General features: G+C 36.5%; 2 protein-coding genes across 2 annotated transcripts in view; one reads left to right on the top strand and one right to left on the bottom strand.

The window, feature by feature from the left end:
• Positions 1–4,436, top strand: part of LOC112574170 (transmembrane channel-like protein 5) — an 11,940-nt gene extending 7,504 nt beyond the window's left edge. Inside the window, 5 exon segments of the mRNA XM_025255061.1 lie at positions 520–650; positions 931–1,096; positions 2,094–2,172; positions 2,282–2,399; positions 3,021–4,436. Coding sequence (XP_025110846.1) covers positions 520–650; positions 931–1,096; positions 2,094–2,172; positions 2,282–2,379 — 474 coding nt within the window. The 3' untranslated portion in view covers positions 2,380–2,399; positions 3,021–4,436.
• Positions 3,810–24,606, bottom strand: LOC112560665. The gene is made up of 22 exons (XM_025232674.1): positions 24,059–24,606; positions 23,251–23,341; positions 21,758–21,853; positions 18,224–18,304; positions 17,944–17,985; positions 16,052–16,158; positions 15,611–15,719; positions 14,990–15,058; positions 14,387–14,496; positions 13,854–13,888; positions 12,977–13,245; positions 12,457–12,639; positions 11,859–11,937; positions 11,032–11,184; positions 10,107–10,528; positions 9,774–9,934; positions 9,345–9,516; positions 9,063–9,139; positions 8,461–8,658; positions 7,554–7,596; positions 7,112–7,198; positions 3,810–6,958 (listed from the first exon to the last, which is right to left on the bottom strand). Exons 1-22 carry the CDS (start codon positions 24,100–24,102, stop codon positions 6,860–6,862), a joined length of 2,727 nt encoding a protein of 908 aa, XP_025088459.1. The 5' UTR covers positions 24,103–24,606; the 3' UTR covers positions 3,810–6,859.

Here is a 24,606-nt window from a genome sequence, read left to right as displayed (position 1 = left end):
TATTGTATGTTGTCGATGCATTCTGAGAATAGGCAGCCTCAGTTGATTTTTTTTTTTTGAATAACCTTGGATAATTTGAGAACAGTAGGTGATAATATTTGCATTTTTTTTATCAGCATCATCTGAGAATGGTACTTCTTTAAGCAATATGTGCACACTAATTAATAATATCCACAAGATCCTTTTGATTATGGTAAAGTTAAAACATTAATAAGTTAACTTGTTTCATCGTATGTGATGTGATAACAGTTTTCCACTAAATTCATGTAACTGAAAACATTTAGCAAAAGCATGAGAGACAGCCCTTTTCTGTTGATGTTCAGATGTTTTGTGTCCTCTCTGTTAAATTATCTCGTTATACAGAACAGACTGTTTCATTTTGGATCTCTGTTGCAGTGATCACAGTAATCTGAACACTTTTAAATCTTTCCTCACTGCAAGTCCACTGCAACACTTACAGCACTTTCAGTGCTTTTAAATGAGATACATATGCTATCAACAAATATTTAAATGTTTCAGATCAGTGTGCTGCAGAACTGTGAACCATCAGTTCGGCCATGGCGTGCTGCACGGTCACACACAGTTTTTCTTGGATTCTTATTTGTCTTCTTTTTATTTGCTACTGTCAGTGTTGCCTGTGGAATCATCTTGTGAGTTTCTGTTGTTTTTACTGAATGCTTACAATGAAAAATCCAATTTTATTCTAAAAAATTATAAACTTTATCTGGCCTGGTGTCACTCATTAGTTAAACAAAGAATCCAATATTTCAGTTTGTTCAGGTACTTTTTTGCTTAATCCCCATCTGCTCTGCATGACTGCTACAAAAGTACTTTTGACAGACTGTCTCTTCCCACTACGCGCTTAGAAATCTTAAAAGCAGGATAATTTGGTGTACTGTATTTGCATTGCCTGATTTGTTTTTTTCCTAGCATCAACCCCAGCAAAAATTGTGGACCCTACAGAGGACAGGATATAATGTATGATGTGGTGGTGGAGCTGGTGACCATGTGGAAACAGCAGGCACCTGTCCTGGCTGACATCATCAGCTTCATTTCATCTCCAGGCTTTCTTTCTGCCATCCTTGTCATTTCTGTGGTCAGTAACTTTTAATCTAAAAAGAAAGGATTCACATATCTTTTCTGACTTGACAGCAGTGTTATTTCATGTACGAAAAAAGATGGTGATTCATAATCAGATTGACATAATTAAATCCTGTTAGCTGGAGCCTGAACTAACTGCTGCAAGTTAGAGAAGTTAAAATACCTTGAGGTGAATGGGCGAAACATTAAGAAGATCCTGGTTGAGCAAAATTTTAAGTGTTGATTCAGACATTTCAAGTTTATGAAAGCAAACTTACTTGGTCATGATAAGGATGGGCCTAGACTCATTCATGCAGACAGGTACCAGTATGTCAGCATGCAGCTTTGGTTAGCACAATAATAAGTTGTGTGAAGATACCTATGTCTGTAGGGATATCCATAATTCTCACTAATTTTTGAAGAGTATTAAGCTTTAAAATATTCTGTTAAGCATTTTCCTTAATTTCTTGTAAGAAATCAAAGTAGGTAAGAGGGTAAGCAAATATGCAATAGATCTCCAGTCAGGTAGTTTGTGAAAATATGCCACAAGAGATCAGTTTAAGATATATAAGTAGTCATCTCACACTATCTGAAACAAACCTAAGTATTTTGTAAGAAAGAGGAATCACAGTTTTGTTTGGTTGCATGTTGTCTTCATTGCTGTATGTAAAATCATTTAAAAAAGATAGGCAACTGATGATCCATCCCCAACATCCTGCTCAGTTGACAGATAGATGCTGAAAGTGGACAATCTTTTGACTGCTGCTGTATTTCTTCCCTTTATCATTCACGTGTTTTGTGGTGCAGTATACTCCAAACATAGGGGCACATATAAGGCTGATCAATTTATGAACATTTTATTGAAGTTGGCTACCTTTAAAATGGATGAAATTTTCAAATATGGTCACACTATGAAAAAATATTTTGCTTATGAGATAATTCTAAATCTGTATGTCCCCTGTATAACTGATTTATAAAACATGTGGTTGATGTTCATTTTATTTCTTTGGCAGCATTATTACATACTATGTTCGGATTTTGGCGATTGGGCGGAAGGAGACAGTTCGACGCTTGAAAGAGCAAGTGATGTTGGTGAGTTAATTCTTGTACTGACTTTGTGGAGAGAAAAAAAGTACTAAGCCCTTGACATGAGTACATTTTATGTTGGCAAGATATTTATATGTTGCCTTCTGCTAATCAGGAGGGGAAGGACAAGACATTCCTGTTGAAGAAGCTGGAAGTGCTCAGTGGGAAAGGCCACCAATCAAAGCCTGTTGGTCACCAGGCAACTTTTGGTGACACCGATGTCAGATCTCCAGGTAAGATTTGGAAATTCTAAAAACTTTGTTATAAGATTTTAGTTACAAGGGTTCAGTAGACTACTGGACCAAGTAAATAATGGATAAAATTTGGTTCTTTCCAAGATTATTTTGCATGAATTACTTCCCTTCAACAACTAAAGCATTTATTTGGGTTTTGTGCTTGAAAGAGCTGAAAATCAGTTGGTCAATGTTGTGGACAGCTATTAGTTGTTCATTTTGACATGGCTTTAACTACAAAAAGCAAAAATCACAACAGAAAGATAAGTAATATTTTAATTCTTTACATATTTTCTTCCTGCCCCAAAATTCAAAGTTGGTGGGGGAACTATATAGTTGGCATAAAAGCTCTCATGAATTGCTATCAATTCTAGATGTCAGATTTCAAACCCGCATGGACAGTGCCAACAATTATTTGAAGTGCTGCACCAGCTGTGGTATTTTTGTGGATATGTGCCTGTTTGGACACTCAAACTATTCCCCCTTTAGTGAGATTTTAACAGTAATCATGCAAGCCTGCAATCATGATCTCACTTTTACTTTCCAGCCTTGTTGTTACTGTTCATTCCTAATCTTAACTGTGAATCAGGGGCATTTAATAAATATTCGGCTATGTTGCAGGTGGTCGAAATTTTGTGCGCAGTAGGGTGGCTGCATCAGCTGCAGGAGTAAGTTAGCCAAGCTGATAACTTGCAGAAAGCAACCTGTGATAATTGGCTAGTTGACTGCTGAAGGTCTTTCAAATCAAAGTTTATTGATTGTTTATGTCTGACTGCCAAATGCAGTCACATTCATTCCTGATAGCTGCTGAGCCAGCATTTACTATCTTGGATTTATTCCTGACAACAGTTATCAAGTTCACTATAATCAGTTTTTCATAGCACAGTACTGAATTGAATCTGTCACAATCGATACTTGATTTTTGAATATTTAAAAGTTTTTCTTAGAGACATCATGGATAGGTGCACAATACAACTGAATGTACAGATAATCTTAAAAGGAGTCTAAGAAACTGATTTTTGAAATTTCATTTGTACTGGGCTAATAATATACACAAGATTTTGACATAAAATGCAGAATGGGTATGACTAGTACAGTTGAAGGGTCTGATGCATTTGGAGGCAGGAAGAAAGTGACTAGCTCACTTTCATTTGTACAAGTATTCATGTTAATTTTTGTTAATGTTTGTACAAAAAGAGGGCATACTTTTATATCATAATCCAGAGGCTTTTGCTGCTCAGTAATCAATGGCATTTGGTTATTATTTAGAAGATCAGTTCTGCAAGTAACAGTAGAACTCATCTGTGGAAACTCAAAGCAGAAAAATTGAATGACAGAGGTATTGTCATTCGTACATTTCAAAGCTGTAGAAAACACATTCTGTTACCATCCCATAAGCAACCAGTGTACTTCATACTATAAAAGTTTATTCACAGACTAACTTTTCCATTTCAGTTTTTAGCTCTTTTAAAACTTGAGTATAAATTCTGATCAACAAACATTACAGGCAGCACAGAATGTTTAGGTGTAATAACTATGATCTGAATTAGTTACAGTTGCAGAGTGTAAAGAATTTTAAGAACACCTTGCCTTGGAGTTGCTTGTAGCAGATTTACATCTATTTAATTGGTGTTTACAAAACTCAACCAGTTTATGTGGGGGTTCTATTTCAATGCTTCTTATAAGGATGTAACTTTTTATATGTAGCCTTTGATGGTGTTTATGAATCATAACTTTTCTTTTCCCAGCCATGCTGCCTGAATCTGTCCATGTCCTAAATGTTGGCTAAAACCGCACAAAAACTTACAAAACATCACTATTCAATGATCAGAAATTTTTATTGTTAATTTTACACTTGGAATAACTGATTGAATGGACAATGAAAATGACTATTTTTTGCTTCTGAATGACATTGAACAACTGCTTCCTTGTTTAAAATGAATTCTATGAATATGAAGAGGCATATCCTTTTTTGGATTTTTTTGTCTATACAACATTTGTTGCCAAACCAATTTGTATTAAAGCATTTCAAGTCTTCCTTCATTAATTTTTCATCTCACTATGAAATGAAACTCAATGGATTGGTTTATTGTATAGAAGCTGCAACAGCTGTTCTTTCTTAAAGGCATTAACATGACATGGGTCTCATTTAGTCTTGAGCAAACTATTTCACTTTCACTGTAATGGTCACTGTGCAAGAAAAGTTTGCTTAGCTTGCTTCAGGTGTTTACATGAAAGATTAGAGATAAGGACTAAAGTATGGAAATGTTTGCAATATATGAGATCTGGGACTCTCCTGTTAAAAAACAAGCCAGGAAAAGAATTTCTGTCAAGAAATTACAGAACATTGCAGGTGAGGTGACCTAAAGCTTCTGTGAAGCCAGTTACTCTGCCCACCCTGACCCCTTAAGCACCAGGGGGAGGTATCTCATCACAACCACAGCTATGAATGGAAGCTTCAACATTTTTTGAAAAAGCAACAATCGAGGTCTTAAACCTTAGAATCACATACATTCTCACATCTGCCTCTAGTTCGAAGAAGAACAGACAACAGAAGCAAGAGACAATCACTAGCTTTTGATACCAACTGAATGCTATGGCCTACATCCAACAAATTATACCAGTGCATAACAAAACTGGATATTCCCAAGATATCTTGCTTTAACACCAGTCTACATCCGATAGACCTTACTCTGGTGCTAGTGCATGGCTATGGCCACCGGTGACAAACATATGATGTTACTGGGTCTGGGGAGTGGGGCTGCCAGTTCTCTTAAAATGCTGCCTGCTGTATGGTAAACATGCATAGTTTGATGATCAACCGAAGGGCATAGGATGGTACTAGTCTCAGTCTCATGCTGACTCTGCATCTCCTGCTGTTATTCTGCATTTTTTTTGTTCACGTGGTTAAGGTTGAGACAATAGATTGAGACCCATTACGGCTTTTGGTAGGGTTATGTTCATAATTTCACTTATTTGATGGATAATTTGCAGAATAATTAACAAAATGCTTGTGCAATAAAAAAAATATATATATTGGTACTGAAGCATAAGTGATAGTCTGGAAGCTTCCTATAAAGCTTTCTGGAAATCTTTGTGGCACTTTGTGATTATTCTAAAGAGCAAATAAGTGATGGTCTTGAAAACACTAAAAGTTGTCAAGAGAAAAATGAATGCATAAATCACATACAATATCAACTACACTGATGGCACTTGGGTCATCGTAAAAAGTTTAAAATGATCTGTAACATGAAAAACTCTTCAGCACTGATAACATTCACTTTTGTAAGTACAGAAATAACACATTTAAAAAAACAACATCCTTCCAGTCACATGCATGGCCACATTCTATTTATCAGCTTTATGCACAGCAGTTTGTGGATGTGCTTAAAGAAGAGGAGAGAAATTAAAAATCCACCAAGATGATTGTTTTACATCCTGTAGTAGATGCAAGACTGAGATAGCAAGAAGACAAGAAATGTAGTGTCATTTTTTTTCTAAAAGCATGAGCTGTATATTTACATCAAAACAACATGGGTATAGTTTTTTTTTTTTAGTTTTGCTGTTTTACCCAATCAACAATAAAGAGTTTCCCAGTGGTGCTCAGATGGAAAGAACTATTTGTGTCAACAAAATGTGCCAGTACCACACCATTCTAAATAAGAAGCAAAGAAGTTCTTAAAAGGAATGTGATTATGTCAACTGCATCAAAAGTAATCTGTGATGAAACTTCTATAAATGGCTAGAGAAGTATAATGAGGGCACAACCTGAAGTGGTTATATTGTATGGCCAGGAAGATGGAAATGTGGTACCTCTATTGGCACATCCACTCACTGTAAACCGCAACATATTGTATCTACCCTGCTTCAGTCCCATGTACATATTACAGACTTGATTTTTAAAAAAAAATGCAAAATAATCAGTATAAAATAGATTGAAAGTACATCATAATGAAATAAAAGTTGATCAACCTCAGAGGTCTTTCAACTTAATGTAAAAAAAACTATGAACCTTAAAAAAACAATGATGGTTAGGTTACTTGACATGGAGCATTCCTCAGAAGTGTTGAAAAATCTTGCTGTAAAATGGTATGAATGCATGAAACAACAAAAAGATAAAAGACAATAAACTAGAGCACATGTAACATGGACCTGTGCATTTGGCACTAAATGCAGAAACAAATCAATGAGAAAAGTTACTATAATTTGTAAAATAGAATATCATTGAAAACAGAAACAACCTTTCTAATAGAAAAATCAGCACAGTGTAAACTAATCAAAGTTCAAGCACAAAGTCTACTGCTTTTATGTATGCAATTTATGTATATAAATTGGACTAAAGTCTTTAAAAAGAAACTTCAAAATCTGAAAAATAGCATATTTTCTCAATCTGAAAATTTACTGTGCTTCTTTAAAGTTTCTGTACTGACGCATTGCTATGCTAATTTTTGCATGCATTGTCAAGCTTCATCTTCCACATCTTGTCTGATGCTGTCTAAGAAAGAAATTTCTTGCTTCTCCATACGACGGTGTTGTTCCTCATAGATGTTCCTACGTTGCTGCAAAAGAAAACAATCTTAGGATTTTTGTTGGTTGATTTTACCCCTTTTTATAAATAAATTAAATACAGTTTGATTTTTGTATGCAAGATTTTTTAAAAAGGACAGAAGATAAAGGATTAAATGTCAAACAACACTGACAACATTGTTCACCTTTAAGTCATCCTCTGCTTTGGATTTCTTGTGAGCAGCCTTGATTGAAATGCTGCCAACCTCAGGTTTGTCTGAACTGGAGCTTGCCTAATGAAAACGATTGGAATGACAAAACAAATTTGAATTACCGAAATAAGACAGTTGCCTACCATGCTGAGCTTTAAAAGGAAAATGGCTTTGGTGGTAATTATAACATGATCTTTGGATTAGATTAATTTTTATTTTACATTGCTTATGTTACTTTTTCTATTGCTCACTTTCCTAGTTTTTCTTGAGAGTTTATAGAATTCTACAATTTCTTCATATTTTTATATTTTTCCTTTTCTTTATTCAGCTCAAAACAAATTCTGTTTTAGCATAAAGAGGTAATTTGCTGCTTGTTTTAATAGTCCACAAGAAAAATTGCCAGCAAGCATTTAACAAGAAAGACATTAATGCTGACCTTATCCTCAGCTTCAGTAATTGTTGGCAGTGCTGCAGATCCCCTGTGATAAAATCAAAAACACACTCATTTGATAAGGCACACAGTTAAAAAACTAGCTGATTTGTAAAATTACAGCTGAATAAATGAAAGGCAGTTAACACTAAAGATGAGAGCTGAAGGTTCATTCTGGCTAGTAACATCAGTGTTTTTCAAAGTTCCAAACCCAAGAAGGTACAGGTTATCATATTTTTCTTTCTTATTGTGAATGTCACGATGCATGTATAAAATCCAACTCAATCAACGGCGAGATACTTTTAGTGTATTTCCTGAACAAACCTGGTATACTGGTTCAAGATGCATAAAGCAAGACTGTTAGAAACAAGCCTTTCTTTTGAAATGCTTTGACATGTAGCATTGGAGCCAAAGCACATCAACACAGATACATGCTCAACTATACTGACATGAGCCCTCCACACACACATATGCACCCAACCACACCTGCCAGTTTAGATAAAGCTTTGTTTAGCAGTGTTATGGATAGAGGCTTAAAAATCTCCGCCTGCCAGCTGACAACTTGAACCTCAGTCTGTGACCAGATGGAGCTGAAAGTTTTGAGATGAATCACCCTGGATCATGGGAGCATTCCTCGACATTACTGCAACACGTTCAACATGTTCTTTCTCCACACTCCCACCCTTTAAAGCATTCTTTGTTCCTCGCAATAAGACTCCCATACCAGCTAAGGACGCCATGCAAAGATTAGCGCTGATCCATTGAAAGCTCCATAGAAAGCACCTGATACTATCTTATTTGTGATCAATGTTTCTGCACCATCGCTGTGACCAACTTTTTCCTTACTCAAACATAAGCACTACTATAAAGTTGCATACAGCAGGAAATATTTGAGACTTTAGTAGATACATACTTCCGTTGCATGGCTCTATGCATCTGAGCAAGGCTACTGTTTGGGTCTTTAAGGTCACGCTCAGACACCCGCAGCAGATCAGCCACAATATCATGGCCATACTCTCTGGCCAGATGCTCTGGTGTGCGACCAAAATTGTCCTCAGCTTGTAGGTCTGCTCCATTTCCTATTAACCATCTGACACACTCCAGATCTCCCCTTAAAAATGTGACAGAAAAATATCCTTTCTTTAACATGTTGTCATGAAATATGCTAAATAAGAACTGAAAAATGCTTCAGAGCAATGATAGTACGATAGGCAATCAGCATAAACAAAGCTGCTGCTGTTGGTCTATGAAGATGACTTGTTAAGAAACCATTTATGGAATTTTGCATGCACAGTTTGCTTTTTTTAAAATGAATTTTTAGGTTGCAGAATAAAAAAGAAAACAAACCATAATCATCATAAACTAATGTTTAAAAACTTATCAGCAAAACATTTCCATCTTCAAATAATCATGCAGCATTTACTATGTACCACAAGCTGCCAACCTTCTTGAGCAATCAAGTAACAGGGAAAATATTTATGGAGTTCTGTACATGTAATAAATCTGGAGACTTACTTTCTTGCAGCTAAGTGTAGTGGTGTGTGTTTCTCAACTGTTTTGCAAGTGAGGCTTGCACCCATAGCATTCAGCACCTATTAATAAAGAACAACCATCAATAGATTGCATACAAATATCGATAGTATTAATTAACATAAATGATTGGCTAACCAAGCTACAATAACTATTTGACATATTTAAATGTTATTAAAATTAATAAAAATCAAAGCCAAAAGAAAACTCGTAAAGCTCAAATGACTTTTGTTACAGCTAATCTGAATGGTTGTAGTATTTCCTTACTGTGAGTGCACGGATGTGGCCATTCATAGCTGCCACATGAATAGAGGTATAGCCAGTTGGAGTCTCCACATCAAGGTCATCATGAGAAGAAGAAGTCAGCCACTTGATGATGTCCACGTGTCCATTGGCAGATGCTAAGTGGAGAGGTGTCCATCCACTTTCATCTTTGAAGCTGACAATAACAAATACTGCTAACAAATATTACAAGAATTATTGTACTTACAGAATCAGGTTCAAAAACAAAACCAATCACAATTCCACAGTGATCAAACAAGCTCAAATAGTTGTTAAACTCAACAAGAAAAATAAAGTTTTTTTTCACATGATTACTACTGTCCTTCTCACATGTTACAGAATGACTGCTGAAATTAGTTATCTTTATATCAATTTGTAACATCAAGACCATCACACTGTGCTTTCTTCACTCACTCTTTCATTTCTGGGAACTTTTCCAGGAGTTCCTGTATGCGGTGAAGGTCACCACTGCGTGCTGCATCATGCACTGTGGGACCTGAGAGCAACTGTCGATCAGAGGCTCGTTGGTCTTCTTTCTTTCTACGTTCCTTTTCTTCAGAAGCCTCCAAACTTGTCTGAAAAGTGTTACACATCAAACAGATTTCTCTGAAATGTGTTCAAGATAAGCTTAAGACAGGTCTTTATTTTCCAGAAACATCAAGTCTTCTAGAATCTTGGAGAGATTTGTGGACTTGCAAAATACTGACCCCAAGATTCTAGGAGATATGTGCCTCAGGCCTTACTCACCTTGTGACCAGGCAGGGTTTCTGCACCTGTAGCAGCAGTTTGACCATCCTTCCCTCCCTCATTGAGGTGGATCTCTTCCTCAACTTTCTCTGAGTCTTTCTTTTGAAGCTGAATCACTGTTCCAGGCATCTTTGCATTCAATAGTTCCTCTTTTTCCTTCCTGGCTAAGGTTTTCTTAGACTCACTGGATGCTGAGGCAGACATCTGAATCACAGCAGCCCCTTTATTGACTTCTTTACTGTTTGAGGAGCTGGTAGAGGAAGAGAGCTTGCTTGAGCGCTGGCTGTGCTTTGCACGCAGGCTCGTTTTGTCTTTTTTCCTCCCTTTTTTGGGAACAAAATCTGACTCAGAATCAGAGGTCTCTGATTCTGATTGTTTGCTCTGCTCACTTTTCTTTGGCGCAAGATCATGTGTGTCCGGTGCTGAAAACAAAACGTTGCACAAATCACTAAGATCTAAGGGAACATCTGCTGTGATCTCCATGGCCATACATTTAATTGATGCACAAACGCAGCTAAGAAGGCACATAGAAATCTGTATCTGTAGATCTGGCTGAAACCAGAGTAAATGTCTAAGAAGATCCAGGCATGTGTAAGTACTCATGGTGTTATTGTCTCAGTTCAAACTGGGCCATATGTAACCCCTGGGTCTTGATTTAAAGAAAATAATGCATGTGAAACTTAGTTAGCAAAGTTCAAGAACAATGAAAGGAAAATAAAATAAAACCAAATGACAAACATGACCACTTCATTTTTGATACCTGTTAACTGTTATGACTCAAGCTGTGAAGGTGCTAGTACTTTTGATGCAACTCACTTCCTAAAAGATTCCAAAACTATAATATGAAACAACAATATGAAGGAAGGTGACATACCATCCCACCGTCTTAAGCCTAAAAAAAAACTATTATACAAGATGAGTATACCATCAACAAAGGCATATTCTCGGTCTACTGGAAGAACTCTATAGGTTCGGTGATCATCATCTTGACCCGAAAACCAGCGCTGACAGGGAAAGTAGTAAGTTCGCTTGTCATTTATGTCATGAATTGTGATGTTCTCCAGATACCATGCAAAGTCTAAAAACAAAAGTTAATGATAAATACAAATGTCTAAATGTGCAGTTTATTTTGCATCATTCTACAGTTATTCAACAGTCCCTCCTTTTTGCCCACTGCCCACCACCACTCAAAGAAGGTTCAAAAGGGTGAACAGTGTCCATAAAGAATCAAATTCTTCAAAATGGTTATCTTTAAGACATATATTTTATCTGGCATCTTTATATTAGCATTCAGATTACTTACAGTAATCAACACCTTCTAGTGGATACCATTTTCAGCATGCAAATGCACACAAATGTACTTAAGTAAACTACATAATTACATAAATTCACACTGTCACTATAATATTACAATGCCATTGATGCACTTCATTGTCCTCAGTTGGAACTTCTCATTATGTCATCAAAACTAATTTTTATTCACATGCATATTCAACGTTCAGACATTTAAAAATGGGTGATGTTGACAGACCTAAAGGCTTATTATATTTATATAATTTGTGATTGTGTTATTATATTGCAAAGTGTTTATTAATTACTTTTTTACGTGCATGTATTTGTTTATATACATATGTATATATGTGTGTATGGTGTACATGCATGCACATACTTGTTATCCAAAACTGAAAAAAGCACAGAATGTGACTACATTCAAATGTTTGGTTGGGTTCATGCAGTCCTTGTCTTACTTACTTAGCTGCGGTCTGTCATGACCAATCTTGATTTTCTTCATTTTGCCAACATGGTGGGCAGTCAAAATAAATAAATCTTCCTGAGAAAAAAATGAGACAACATTTCCTTTGCGGCACTCCTGCATCATCATTGTGAGAAAACTGTTCCCTTTTGATAGATACTAATGGATGAATAAACAGGCATGCCTAAACATCCCCCCCCCCCATATTGCATAAAGTATAATATTTACCTCAATAGTAACAGAAAAGATGACAATTACCAACTTTATTAATCCCAATAGGATGTTAAGGTCATATAGCATAGTGGCTGAAAGATCAGTGAGCTGTAAATGTGCCCAGAAATGCAGAAGGTGGAGTACAATCCTTTCACTTCTGTCATCTGATTATCTCTGAAAAATCTGGTGCACATTACTGCCAGAAGCTGCCCTCAGGGAACCTCATATAATGAAATTAATTACAACACTGTGAAGCTTCTCTAGAATTTCCCTGTTGGTCTTACAAGTATTTACATTAGAATGAGGAAACTAGAGCTTCTATCATGCCACAGCCATTACCACCAAATTTTCCTTTTCTCTCTCTCCCTCCCTCTTGTCACTGACCTTGCCTCTTTGGAACTTGACCTTGTTGTATTTAGACTCCTGAAGCATGAGCTCCGGTGTATGGCCTTTGTCTCCATAGATAACAAGCTTAACATCTGCATTGGTGCTGGAACCAATACGCTTTCCTGTCACCACATGAACACGGTACTCTCCCTTTGGCCCTTGCTTAACCTCCTCCTCCATCTGTTCAAGTCAAATTCATTTGAATTATTTCATACTTTAAAAATATGCTTACTTTACATTTTGTAACCGTTTATTTTGTTTACTTTTTCCTGATTTTACACTGTGCAACATGGAGGAATAGTGTATTTCAATTGAACAAGTATATGCTGTATTTAAAAATATGAAAAGAATAAAATCACCTCATCTGTTCAGCACAACAGCAAAGACATGCTAAGCCCTAACTCTAAAGTTATTGCTATTGGAATCTCTGCAAGATTTGCATGTAACCTACATTTAAAATGTTTATGAGATTAATTCTGTTATCAATTTCAGTTGAAGTCAACACAATCTAATTTACCTGGTCATACTTCTCTAGGAGGTGCTTGTCAGTTTGACTGCCAACTTCCGACTTGCAAGGGGAGGGTCCCACAGGATGAACTTCATCTTGGATTTGGTTCTGAGGCATGTTGATGATGGTATGATGACGGTGTCTAGCTGACTTTGGTCTATCAGCCTTTGGCAGTGGTGATGGAGGTCGTGGAGGTGGAGATGTAGGCCTTGAGCTCTCTGAGGTAGTACTGGATGTTGATGTAGGAGAACTGTCTCGCTCAGGTTCGATATGGCTGTCTACAAGGAGATGCCCATTCCACCAATCACAAACAAGTAAGCACGCCCTTTTCACAAAATTTTCTGATGAGAACTGGAGCTTGCAAATAATTTACTGCATCACATTCGATCAATTTTCCCATCCATACATAGCAAAGGTTTTTCTTAAACCTGTTGGAGTTTTTTTAAATCCCCCATACCAGGTGTTTTAGTGACCAGTTGCAGTAAAAAAGAACACATCAATACAGCTATCTTAATATTTTTGTGATCTTGAGCTCTCATGTCAACAACATATAAAGGAACATGTAAGCTTCCTGTCCAGTTTATTACATAACGTCTTATGAAATAAGACCTCTTTATAAGTTTTTAGACCCCAGATCATCTTCATTTTCAGATTCATTTGTCAAATATTCTTTGTTATTAAAGCACATTTCTCCGCAGTGGGAAACACTCATTGTATACAGATTCTGAGACAAGGAAGAAGTATATTTTTTTCACCATGTCTGCACATGCACATTCTTTTGCTTTACATTTAACATTCTTCCTCTTAAAATATAAAGGCAATAAGTGACTGATAAGAAGGCTTGCTGAACACAAAATAGGGGAAACATTAGAAATGAGCCACATACCTTGGCCTTCTGTCAATGTAACTGTCATCATAAGCCTGCAAAGAGAAACAAAAAGGTCAAATCAAACAGTACTGTGAAAAATAGAATGACAACATATTTATATATAAAAATACCATTTTTAGAGGTAAACTTTCAGTCCAGGTGAAAAACGAGTAGAGGGCTCACTAGCATGGAGATGGGAGTGGGGCTGAACTGAATTCATGTCCTACTGTTCTGTAGTCATTTGACCTGGAACAGGTTTGGACAGCTGGATTTGAGGTAGCTAGAGGGAGATCTCCACATATAGTCATGTCATCTGATACAATATGAAGAGGAAACATTGCAAAGGATCTTGTTTTCACAATGTTTATTGCATAAAATGTTAAAATGACCAAACCTGTTCACTGATCTTAATACCTCTTCTCGGTCCCATTCCTATGGCAAGCTTACAATCAAAACAGTATGATGTAATGAAGAATTATTAAAGATCCTGATTTTGAAATGAAAATATTACTTTCTTAGCCATCTTTATCTTTAAGTTTCAAAAGTTATACTCGACAATGGTTACCATCACCTTAATTTTTGCTGAAGGGCCCCGATGACCTTGAACATCCCATGTGTACTTGGCTGTTAGGGGTCTTCGTTTGGCATCCTTCTGGTGAGGCTTTGTTCAATATAACATAACAGTTTATAGACATTAAAAATAAAATGATTCCCAATTAGCAATGAATAATTCTATTACTGCATACTAGTGATGAGGAGTGTGTAAAAGAGAGAGAGTGGGTGTCAGGAAGCTGTATTAGAAAGACTGCCATTTATCAATATACACAAAAAAGAAGCAAATCTTTTTAAAAAAGCTTAGTTTTTCTTTTAATAGTTATACATCCGAAAGTGTTTATACTGAGGGCTGAATTGATGCTGACAGAATTTTCTGTTAAACTAAGCCCCTATGATGAAAAGATTAATTTCTGGCTTATAAAGTGTCTGTAGAAGAAATATTATATTAACATTAAGATTTGTTTTGAATCACAAAAAAGAGCAATCAACAAGGGAAAAAATCCAATAAGAGATTAGCACTATAGATCCTCCCCACATTAACAAAACAAAAGCATCTTCATTTAAATAAATAAAGAATTGTCTGGAAACCTGACCAATACCTCAAAATTGTCCTTATCTGCATGCTTAAGGTGCGAAGGCTCACGTGTATCCACCAAGTCCCAGTCAGTCTGTAATGAAAGTAAATACATACAGTGGAGCAGATGGTGGTCTCTACAACCATAAGGTGAATCAGCTAGCATCTTGACATATCATGTATACAAAGGAATGAGAGCAAAATGTCTGTGCCATCTTCATTTGAAAGGACAGGATGTATCCACAAGATTTTCATTTGCTTGTCTTTCTCTGCAGATTCATGACACTCTCCGTCCTTATTGTTTGTTCCCTGATATTCCTCTTTGTATCTCTATGTTTGACTTTCATTACTTGTTTACATTTAGTTGTTTGTCCTTAATTCTGTCCTTTGTATTCTGTTCATGTCTCTTATATAAGCACTGAGAGCATGCTTGATCCTTCATGAGTATGATTATATGCTAATAGAAATCATACACTTATTATTAAATTGGAGGACCACTAAAAACAAATTTACCCTAACTGGAAAGTTATTGCCACTATCAATGGAAAATATTATTTTTTTTAAATAATGATGTTATTCAGTGCACAGAATAATAATAAGAAAGAATTAAAGGATCTGAGTTTAGGCAAAATGAAATGATACTTACTGTTGCAACAAGTAATTTAGAGGCCGAGTTGATCAGTCGTTCAGCTTCACTTCGGGGTAGGTTAGTTGGAGGTGCAGAACGCAACAGTGGCCAACCGCCCCTCAGTATTCTTCCAAAAATGAAGGAAGTTTTTTAAAGAAATGTATTGCAGCAGCTTTCTCTGAATACAATTATGATTTGAATGAACAAAATATCTATCTAAAGCACTTTATATATGCTGCTTTTAAATGAAAAAGCTTTGCTGTCAAATGTTTATGCCCAAACACTATCCTCCAAATGATAGTTCTCTAAAATTCAGATAATTTTTGGGGTTAGCATGCAGATTATCTACATTATGCGTATAATGGTAAATAAACATTATTGGCAAAATTTGAGCTTTCAATCAATTTCTGAGATATCTCTCACATCATTACTAGAAAATAAATAATGCCCAGTTTCAACTCACTTTTTTTCTGAGACTTAGGAGCACTGCCAAATCCCACAAGCTTGGGTTGTAGTTTTATACCATCTTTTGTGTAAACATAATAGCATTCTGGAATGGGACTTTTCTGCAAGGATATGTTTAATTCTAATAAGTCCTTTCATGAGTTAATTAGACAATTCTACAAAATTTTATAAATTATTCTGCTTTATATTTAATTAGGTATACTTAAAACTGCACAAAACCCTAAATGTTACTGCTTTTGAAAGTGATGCTAAGAGCAGTTTGCCTTCAGACAAAGACTGCTAAGATAATATGACAAAATTACCCATCAATACTGCTACCATACACAGTTATCTTCCAGGATTTATACTAAATATTTGGTTAACCAACTAGTGCATATATTTAATACCTACCATCAGGCCCGTTCTTAGCCCCCGCGGGGCCCGAGGCAAAGGGCATGTGCGGGGCCCTCACGCCACGATCACACGGTTTTGGTTGTGATCTAAAGTCACTTTTTTCCTCAGGGATATCTCGTCTTTTATCATTGACAGCACGCTGCATACACATTACAACATATAAGCCTACGATTAATTTAAAAGCGCGGGGCCCCTTGAAGCGCGGGGCCCTAGGCAGATGCCTCGTCCGCCTGCCCCTAAGCACGGCCCTGCCTACCATACTCGTGACTGAATGATGATCAATTGACTGACTGTTAGGATGACTGACTGATTTGGTGATTTATTGATCGATGACTGGGATGGTAGTGGCCAGTGATTATTGATGACACATACTTTACAGACAGTAAGGCTCTAATTTCAGATACTAAGGAATGTTACGCCGGTACAGGATTGAGATGGGTGCAATCTACTGGACTAAACACAAATAGAATCAACTGCCCCAGATGGCATGAGTGCCTGATGTTCTTTCCATGAAATCTACACAACAATCATTCTACATTGAAAAATCTTACTTTCAATGCAAAACAAAAAACAAACCCCCCCCCCCCCAAAAAAAAAAAAAGCCCCAGGGAAAGTTGTATTAAAAAAGTCATAAATATTAACTTTCATAAACAAACATCGCTTCATGCACATGACAAAGGACCAGACAGCCCTACAAATACTATAAATAAATGCCACAGCGACACAAACTTTCAATGGTGCAGACACGAAAAAAAAAGAAACAGTACTATATGTTTCAACTGCAAATATGTACACATTGGAAACCTTATACTTCCATGTTACCCCAACATCAAGTATAGCCAAATAATCAATACTGGATTAAATATGTGAGCACTGCAAACATCATAAAAATCCAAACCATTAAAAGCCTTAATCTGGGAATTCGATACACAAAGAAATGGGAGAGCAAAGGACCCATGAACAATATTTTTATTTAGCCACACATAGCGGACAAAGCCAGGTGAAAATCATCACATCAAAAGCAACTGATTTGTTCTGGTAGAGTGGTGTGCGTTTGCATACATATCCATATATGGGGGGGGGGGAGGGGCTGTGTGTGTGCATGCTTGCATTCTTGTATGCACTTGTGTGATGCAGCTGCAGGGATTACTTTTCATGGGCTCATGAATGTTCACTGCGTATTGGCTCTCAGTTCCTTAAAATTGTTTTTGATATCTCTCTGCCAATGTCTACACATTTTATATTAGATAGTTTGCCTCATAAGGATCATACCAATCCTAAATTTTGAAAGGATACTCAATGGTAGAAACTTTAAATAACAACTTTATGCAAGCAAAACAGCAAAACTCTCTCCCAGGGAAAGGAAAAACAATGTGAAAGGCAAAAACGGGGATAATGTAAAAAAAAAAACAACAACAAAAAAACCCAAAACCAAAAACAAAAAGCTTGTGGAAACACCATCATCCATGTAAGGCATGCTTGCTGGATTTTACCTGATGCAGAGAGGCAGCTGGTGGCAAGTCTGGCACAGTCAGCTAATGAGATAATTAGGTTTTTTTTCAATAATATTTGCAGCTAGCAGTAACACACAGCAAAAAGATTCTTTGTGTAGGCATGGCTTGACTGAATGACTTTAAATGGAGGCAAAATCAATTTCTTGTTGAACATGACTTTTGTACTATTGGGAATATGTGGTCCAGAAACTGGTAACAAATATTAAGTTTCTTAAAGTATCCAAAGGAAGGGACCCTTTTGTGATGAATTAGGACTCACCAAATAATGGTATTTCCTCATCTGTTTCTTCAACGTTTTCTTAACTTTCTTCTCTCTGGGGTTCTGCATCTGAGAATCAACCTGCCATAGGATGTGAACACCACTATGTACACTATCTTTTAAAGGCTCCACTACAAGCCACAAGTATATCATCACATTACACCATTGTCCAGTCACCATATTTTGAGCATGAATGACAAGAAAACTTAGGTCATAATCATTAGCTGACAGCTATTAAGCTTAATATAGAAAAAATAAAATAGTAGTCAGATTATATTGCACCATCACAGGTTTTCACTAGAAGAAGCTAAGACATATAAAATAGCGCATACCGACGAAACACACACATATATGGATTCAAAAATAAGATAAGCTAACTTAAAATGTTTAACACCAACACCCCTTGCTCAATAAAAACAGCTACATGCATTAGGCTATAGCTAAAATGAATCATTGTCATCAAACTTTATAAAGAAATGGTGAGAAAATCCAATTTTAAGACACTTCATCCTGTAATGTTGTCACTGAACTGGATTTATTTTTAAGTTAGGGTACAGTGCTAACAGAATGCTAGCAGACAGTAAATTCTTCAGTGCTAGCCATCCATTTATAGCTGCCTGATAAATGATCAGAGATCAGAGAAATGCACAGAAGATAGATGGCAGCTCTGCATGCATGGTTCAGTCTGCAAAAATGTGAATGTATGCATGAAACAAAGTATCTGATCATAGCAACAAAGATCTGTTACTATAACTTGAAGATGGGACTGTGTTCCTACAGCAAGGTTCTATTGCAGGTAATAGGTTAGATGACTAGCAATACAATGACTCTAATTCTGACACTGACACTGTACATCCCTCTTAAATTGCTTTTCGTAAATATTCTTTTAAAAAAATTAACACCATCAAAGCTGGCTTTGACCACTTTTAAAACAGTCCCAGCTCCTCTTTCTTCTCAGGTGCATATTTCATGGACCTGTCAATGAATCCCATGTCAGGAATATCATAACACTTCTCCTAAGAAATCTTTTGACCTATATCCAAACCACCTATTATATATGTGTCTTGATTGGCTGATACCAGTCATCACATCCATTCAACCATTCTTTGTTGGCAAGTGCTGTGCCAGTCTACTTTGAAGCATATGCTGTTATCACCTCACTGATAAAAATTTCTAGTATTTGTCCCAGTGACCTCAGATTTATTGGCCTGTCTCAAACCTTCCTTTTGTATCCAAGATACTGAAAGAAGTTTCTCATCTTTGTTCAACCAACTACATAAACACTTGGCTGACTGGAAGTTGATGAAGCTTTTTCAATCTACTTATCAATAGCACCATTCCGCTGAGACTGCACTGTTTCGTGCTCTGATTGGTGATCTGTTGTCTGTCTTTAACAAGGATCACATTTCAGTGCTATGCTTGATTTGTCCACTGCATGTTATTAATATATTATTTGTTGTTTATGACATACTGGACCACACCATCTTCAGTAACTCCATGAGACCTTGGTCAGAGAAACTGGCACCTTCATAAAATAATTTCAATCAGACCTGACTGCAGTCAGTCATTGATTTTTTTAAAGGATTATTTATCAACTTTCCATGTTCCCAAGGCTCTGTTCTTGGGCCTTGTTCACCACATATATCCAGCCATTATGCTCTATTATTCACCAGTTAGGGACGTATATCACAGGTACACTAAAGACACAGCACTGCTAGTAGTGTTTTGCAGAGCTCTAGTGAGTCCTTAAAACTATGGAGTGAACTGTGAACTCCTTGAAACATGGACGACCATGAACAAAATGAAAAAACTGACAGATGAGATATTTGCAGCCTCCAACTATACAAACTTACATTCTGATATAAGCATCGTACTTTTCCTGACAGTAAGAAATCATGGTGTGACCACTCTCCATTGAGAACTACACAAATCTCAAGTCCATCTTCCTTAAGCTCTGTCAGGTCACCTGCATCTTATCTTTAACAGTAGCCTCCACTTTGTCTGCTCATGCAGAATTTCTTATATGACTTGCATCTGACTAGAAGAATGTGGACATTGCTCCTTTTCCTCCCCTTGCCTCAGTGTCTGGAATGCCTTGCATTATCACTTTGCACAGTGACCACCTTTAAAGCTTTGCGACTGGATTTCACACCCACTAAGCTCTTATAAATATCTCCAGTAGCTGATGTCTCCATTTTTTTCATTGTCTCTCCCTCCCTCTCCTCTCCATTTTATTTTTGTAGTTTTCAAACTATGCTATATTGTATATTTGTTTCTCACTGTTTTATTGTTCAAGCAAATTGAGCTCACTACCAAGCTGGAAATGTCATACAGAAGTGTTTGTTGTTATTATTAAGCATGATAGATGAAAATGCAAACTGGGCTCCAATATCAGAAAACCATTTGCAGATAAAGACATTTGGATATGGTTTGAATACTTTATTGGATGCAAACAAAATCTGTGCAATTATAACTGAGAATAACCACCACCATCTCACAGTTTTCTTTCGTCTGCTTGCAGTCAGAGAGCTCCTTTCTTGATCAATTAATCAATCAAAAAACGAGACTACAATGATGGCAAAAAAAGGTAAAGGTCATCCCCTAAACTTTTTTAACTTCTTTTTTTAGGTCGTTGCAGAGAGGTGTTAGAGACCTGAAAACCTAGAAGCCAGTTTTATGTCAGGGTGGTGCCCATCTTTTATCTCTGTGTTACCTTCTCCAATCTTCTATGGGGTCAGGTACCCATTTCTGACAGTTGGGTAAACTGGGAGAAGTCTGTTGTGCCACATGTATTGAACCAGTGTGCCTCTTTGTTTGTGCCAGTGCTCTAACCACTCGGCTATCCACTTCCCTATATATTGATAAACAACCATAATGAATAAAAATGGCAGGCTACTGATCAACGACGTGTATAAAAGTGAAAGGCAAATAAAGCAGTCTTGCCCTTCCAGAATTTATACTGGGCCTTTGCGCTGGCCTCCTCTGTAAAATGAATTAGGCTGTAAAGGAATATTGCGGTTACTTTCCTATGAGAATTAAGAAGTTTTGAAGCGACGCCTTTCTACATGACTGGCACCTCTAGCAACAATCTTTTGATGTGAACAAACTGCTACAAGCTACTTGCCTCTACAGAGGAGCTCATGCTTAATAGAGGCAGTCAAGAAAGCTTGTCTCTCAATGAGTGTGCCGATACTTGCCTAGTGTCATTTATCAATGTGTGCCTATGACTGAATGAAAAGGATAGGCACTTAGCATTTATCAGTGTTGAATGTGACATGCACAGTCCCTGTAAAATGCTTATTCTTTGCAAGCATTCAACCCCTGAACAATTTCTTAGTGTGACATTCCAGCTTGTGACTCCGTTGGCAGTTTCAGAACAAACTGCAATGCCCAGCAAGAACAGCTTGACTATCAGAAGACCTGGATTTTACTATGACTGCTTCATGCTTTCCTGCAGTAGAAATAGATCCCCCTGAAATGATTTTACCTTGTTATAGGTTCCTGCTTGAAGTTATTTATGCAACCAGATCTTACCACATCAAGACGTGTAAGGTGGACTCGAACCTCTGGCTGACTGAAGTAATGCTTGAGTGCTCGATCATGCAATCCATCATACTGCAGTGTTGGTCTCTGAATTGGAAGCAGGGACACACAGGATAATAGGGGTGCTGTAATAGCATGCTTAAAGAATTCCCCACCTCATGACAGCATATTTATCCAGCAAGTATTTGAAGAAAAAAAGAAAAAGGTCAAGCTTTCTTAAGAACATGCACCAATACTGTCTATTCAAAAAAGATATATAGGGTATCTTTTTGTGGAGCTGCCTATTTTTGGTGAAGGACAAACATCTTTAAAACAGAACAGAATGGCTTTTGTTACAAAGGCTCTATTAAAAGTTAATCATGCAAACATTTAAAAAGTAAAAATAAAATTATCTTTCACAGAAACTGAAATGTGTGACCAAGATTCATCTGAAACCTGCTATTTGTAGAATAAGATACTATAAAATAAATCAGATTTAAAAATACCAATTACTTTTCAGTCAACAATAGGTTAATTTTTTTCCTTCCTGACAGGCTCAAACAAAATAATACCAAATATAAAGAAACATGTTTTCTACATCTAACAAATGTGATAATTGACGTAACAGCAATAGTTGAATGTATACTGAATTAGAAACAGATTGTATGATTTATGTCATAGAAATAATCTCTTTGGAAATTAAAAGTGCTTTGTACATTTTGTTAACCAAATCAAAAAATCCAGAGTAATGTCTCCCAAATTTTCCCCTCTATGTCTTAATATATGTATGATTCCAGTGTTCATTACTATGGCAAGATTAATCCATGGACTGGACCAGATTTCACTAATACCCGTATACAATGCTCACATACAATTTAAATGCAATAGACATCATATAAAGCTTTGAAAATGTATCATAAACAGAGGTTTCTGAATTAAACAAACGACTGTGCTTGTCATTAGCATTACAGTCACAACTTACAGTCTAATGAAAAATTTATGGTGTTGTGCAATAAAGTGCTACTAATCTCCTGGTTTGCATTTTATTGAACGATTCTGCCACAAAGAATAGCCTTTTTCCCTCAGGGCTTAAAGATCTATAAGTGACCTAGAGTGTTGCCAAAGCTACAAGAAACACAGTAGGGCATAACAACGACACATCAATATGTCCAGCAAACAAAATGTCTAAAATATTCTCTTAGAGGCCAGCATGATAAAGCAGTAAGAGAAACAAACTGAGAAATAATCTATATATATTATACACACATCTGTTTTAAGTATTCCTCTAACAAAGTTTAACACACACAAAATCAAGAGACACAAAATCTATTTTACAGAAGAGTGAGAAGGCATTTCAGCTGTCACTTTTGCTTCTTTACAGTTTGGTTTTTGATAGATATAACAAATAAATAGGAAATCAGTAACTCAAGCAAATTAACCACACAGAAACAAATAAAAATAAACTAAAAGCAGGTTTCAACTGAAAAACCATATTATCATCTTACCGCCTTTAAAGGTGGGTGATTAAGGACTGGAGAATGAACGTCTGAGAGATCAAATCCATCTTCAAGACGTTTTACATCAAAATAGTATTTTCTGAAAATGTGAAAACTTCACTATAGTAGGGTTTTTAGTATTTATTATATGTGTGTGTGTGCACCTGTACGTGTGTCATACATTTAACTAGCTTACCTGCAGGATTACTTTTGAATTCTTATATTATGGGACTTGTATCATTTTCCTGCCATTGTAGTCTTAATTTACTTTTCCACAGATTTTAGCCAGTTGATCAATTCACTGATCATGAAAGCTGATCATTTGAAGCCAAGGAAATGTTAAGACAGTTAAAACCCCGACCTCATTTTCCTCAATTATTTTTGCTTAAAACCTCACCAGCCGCTCATCGTTGTCGGTAGTTCTATATTACAGACACTTCAGATGTAGTCATTTTATATGAAAATGTACTCACTACTAAATTTCACACCGACGTAACATATGTCACTACTGAGCACTAGATGAAACTATAAATGGGACTATGATATATAAAAGTCATGAAACACTGCAGAGTTTCATGCAGTTCCTTCTACCCTTAAACTTATGGAACATGCACTTTAAAAAAAAAACTATTTTAATCATATATCTTAACTGTGAGCATTTAATAGAAATTTGATAAAATGGTCGTTTGATTAACTGGGATAACAAACAATAATGACTGATAGCGCGAATCCGATATACGGGGAGCGGGGAAAGCAGGGTGGGGGGTATCGACACGCATTAACTGCGATTAAGAAGAAACTAGAGCTATATACTTACAGTTTTTTAGCCACTAAATTCACCACTCCGCTTGAGGTCGTCATTTCTTTACTGAGATGATTTGTTTTCAGGCCAGAAATTTACAGCAACATTTTCACTTTCTCTTATTTACATCAAGATCCGTGTGTTGTCGCGGCCTTCCTGAACAACAAGCACCAACTGAACGACAGCCACAGATGAGTACGAGTCTAAACTTATTTCTTGTTTACATTTGACACTGCGTGTATGGTCAGTCTTGTGTATGTATTTTCTTTATTTCATTGGTAAATTTTGTGGAGAAAGAAGTCATACACAGCAAGTTTTTTTTTTCAGCAAAACCCTCGGTATCCAAAACAAGCGGTCGCCATGAACACAGCGTCAGCCAGACTCTCATCTTGAGAAGTGGCAAGGGAAAGTACCGCGTAACTACCAGGAACTGACCTCGCAATTACTGCCCTTTATTGAACAACGAGTCGGCTGTAGACTAGTAGTTCAAAGAACCACTAACAGTTTAAGAATAAAATTAGTAAAATTTGTAATAAAACTTGGGCTTATAACATTGGTCTTCT

This window comes from Pomacea canaliculata, linkage group LG1, assembly GCF_003073045.1.
Source record: "Pomacea canaliculata isolate SZHN2017 linkage group LG1, ASM307304v1, whole genome shotgun sequence".
NCBI lineage: Eukaryota > Metazoa > Mollusca > Gastropoda > Architaenioglossa > Ampullariidae > Pomacea > Pomacea canaliculata.
This window is presented reverse-complemented; position numbering and strand designations above follow the sequence as displayed.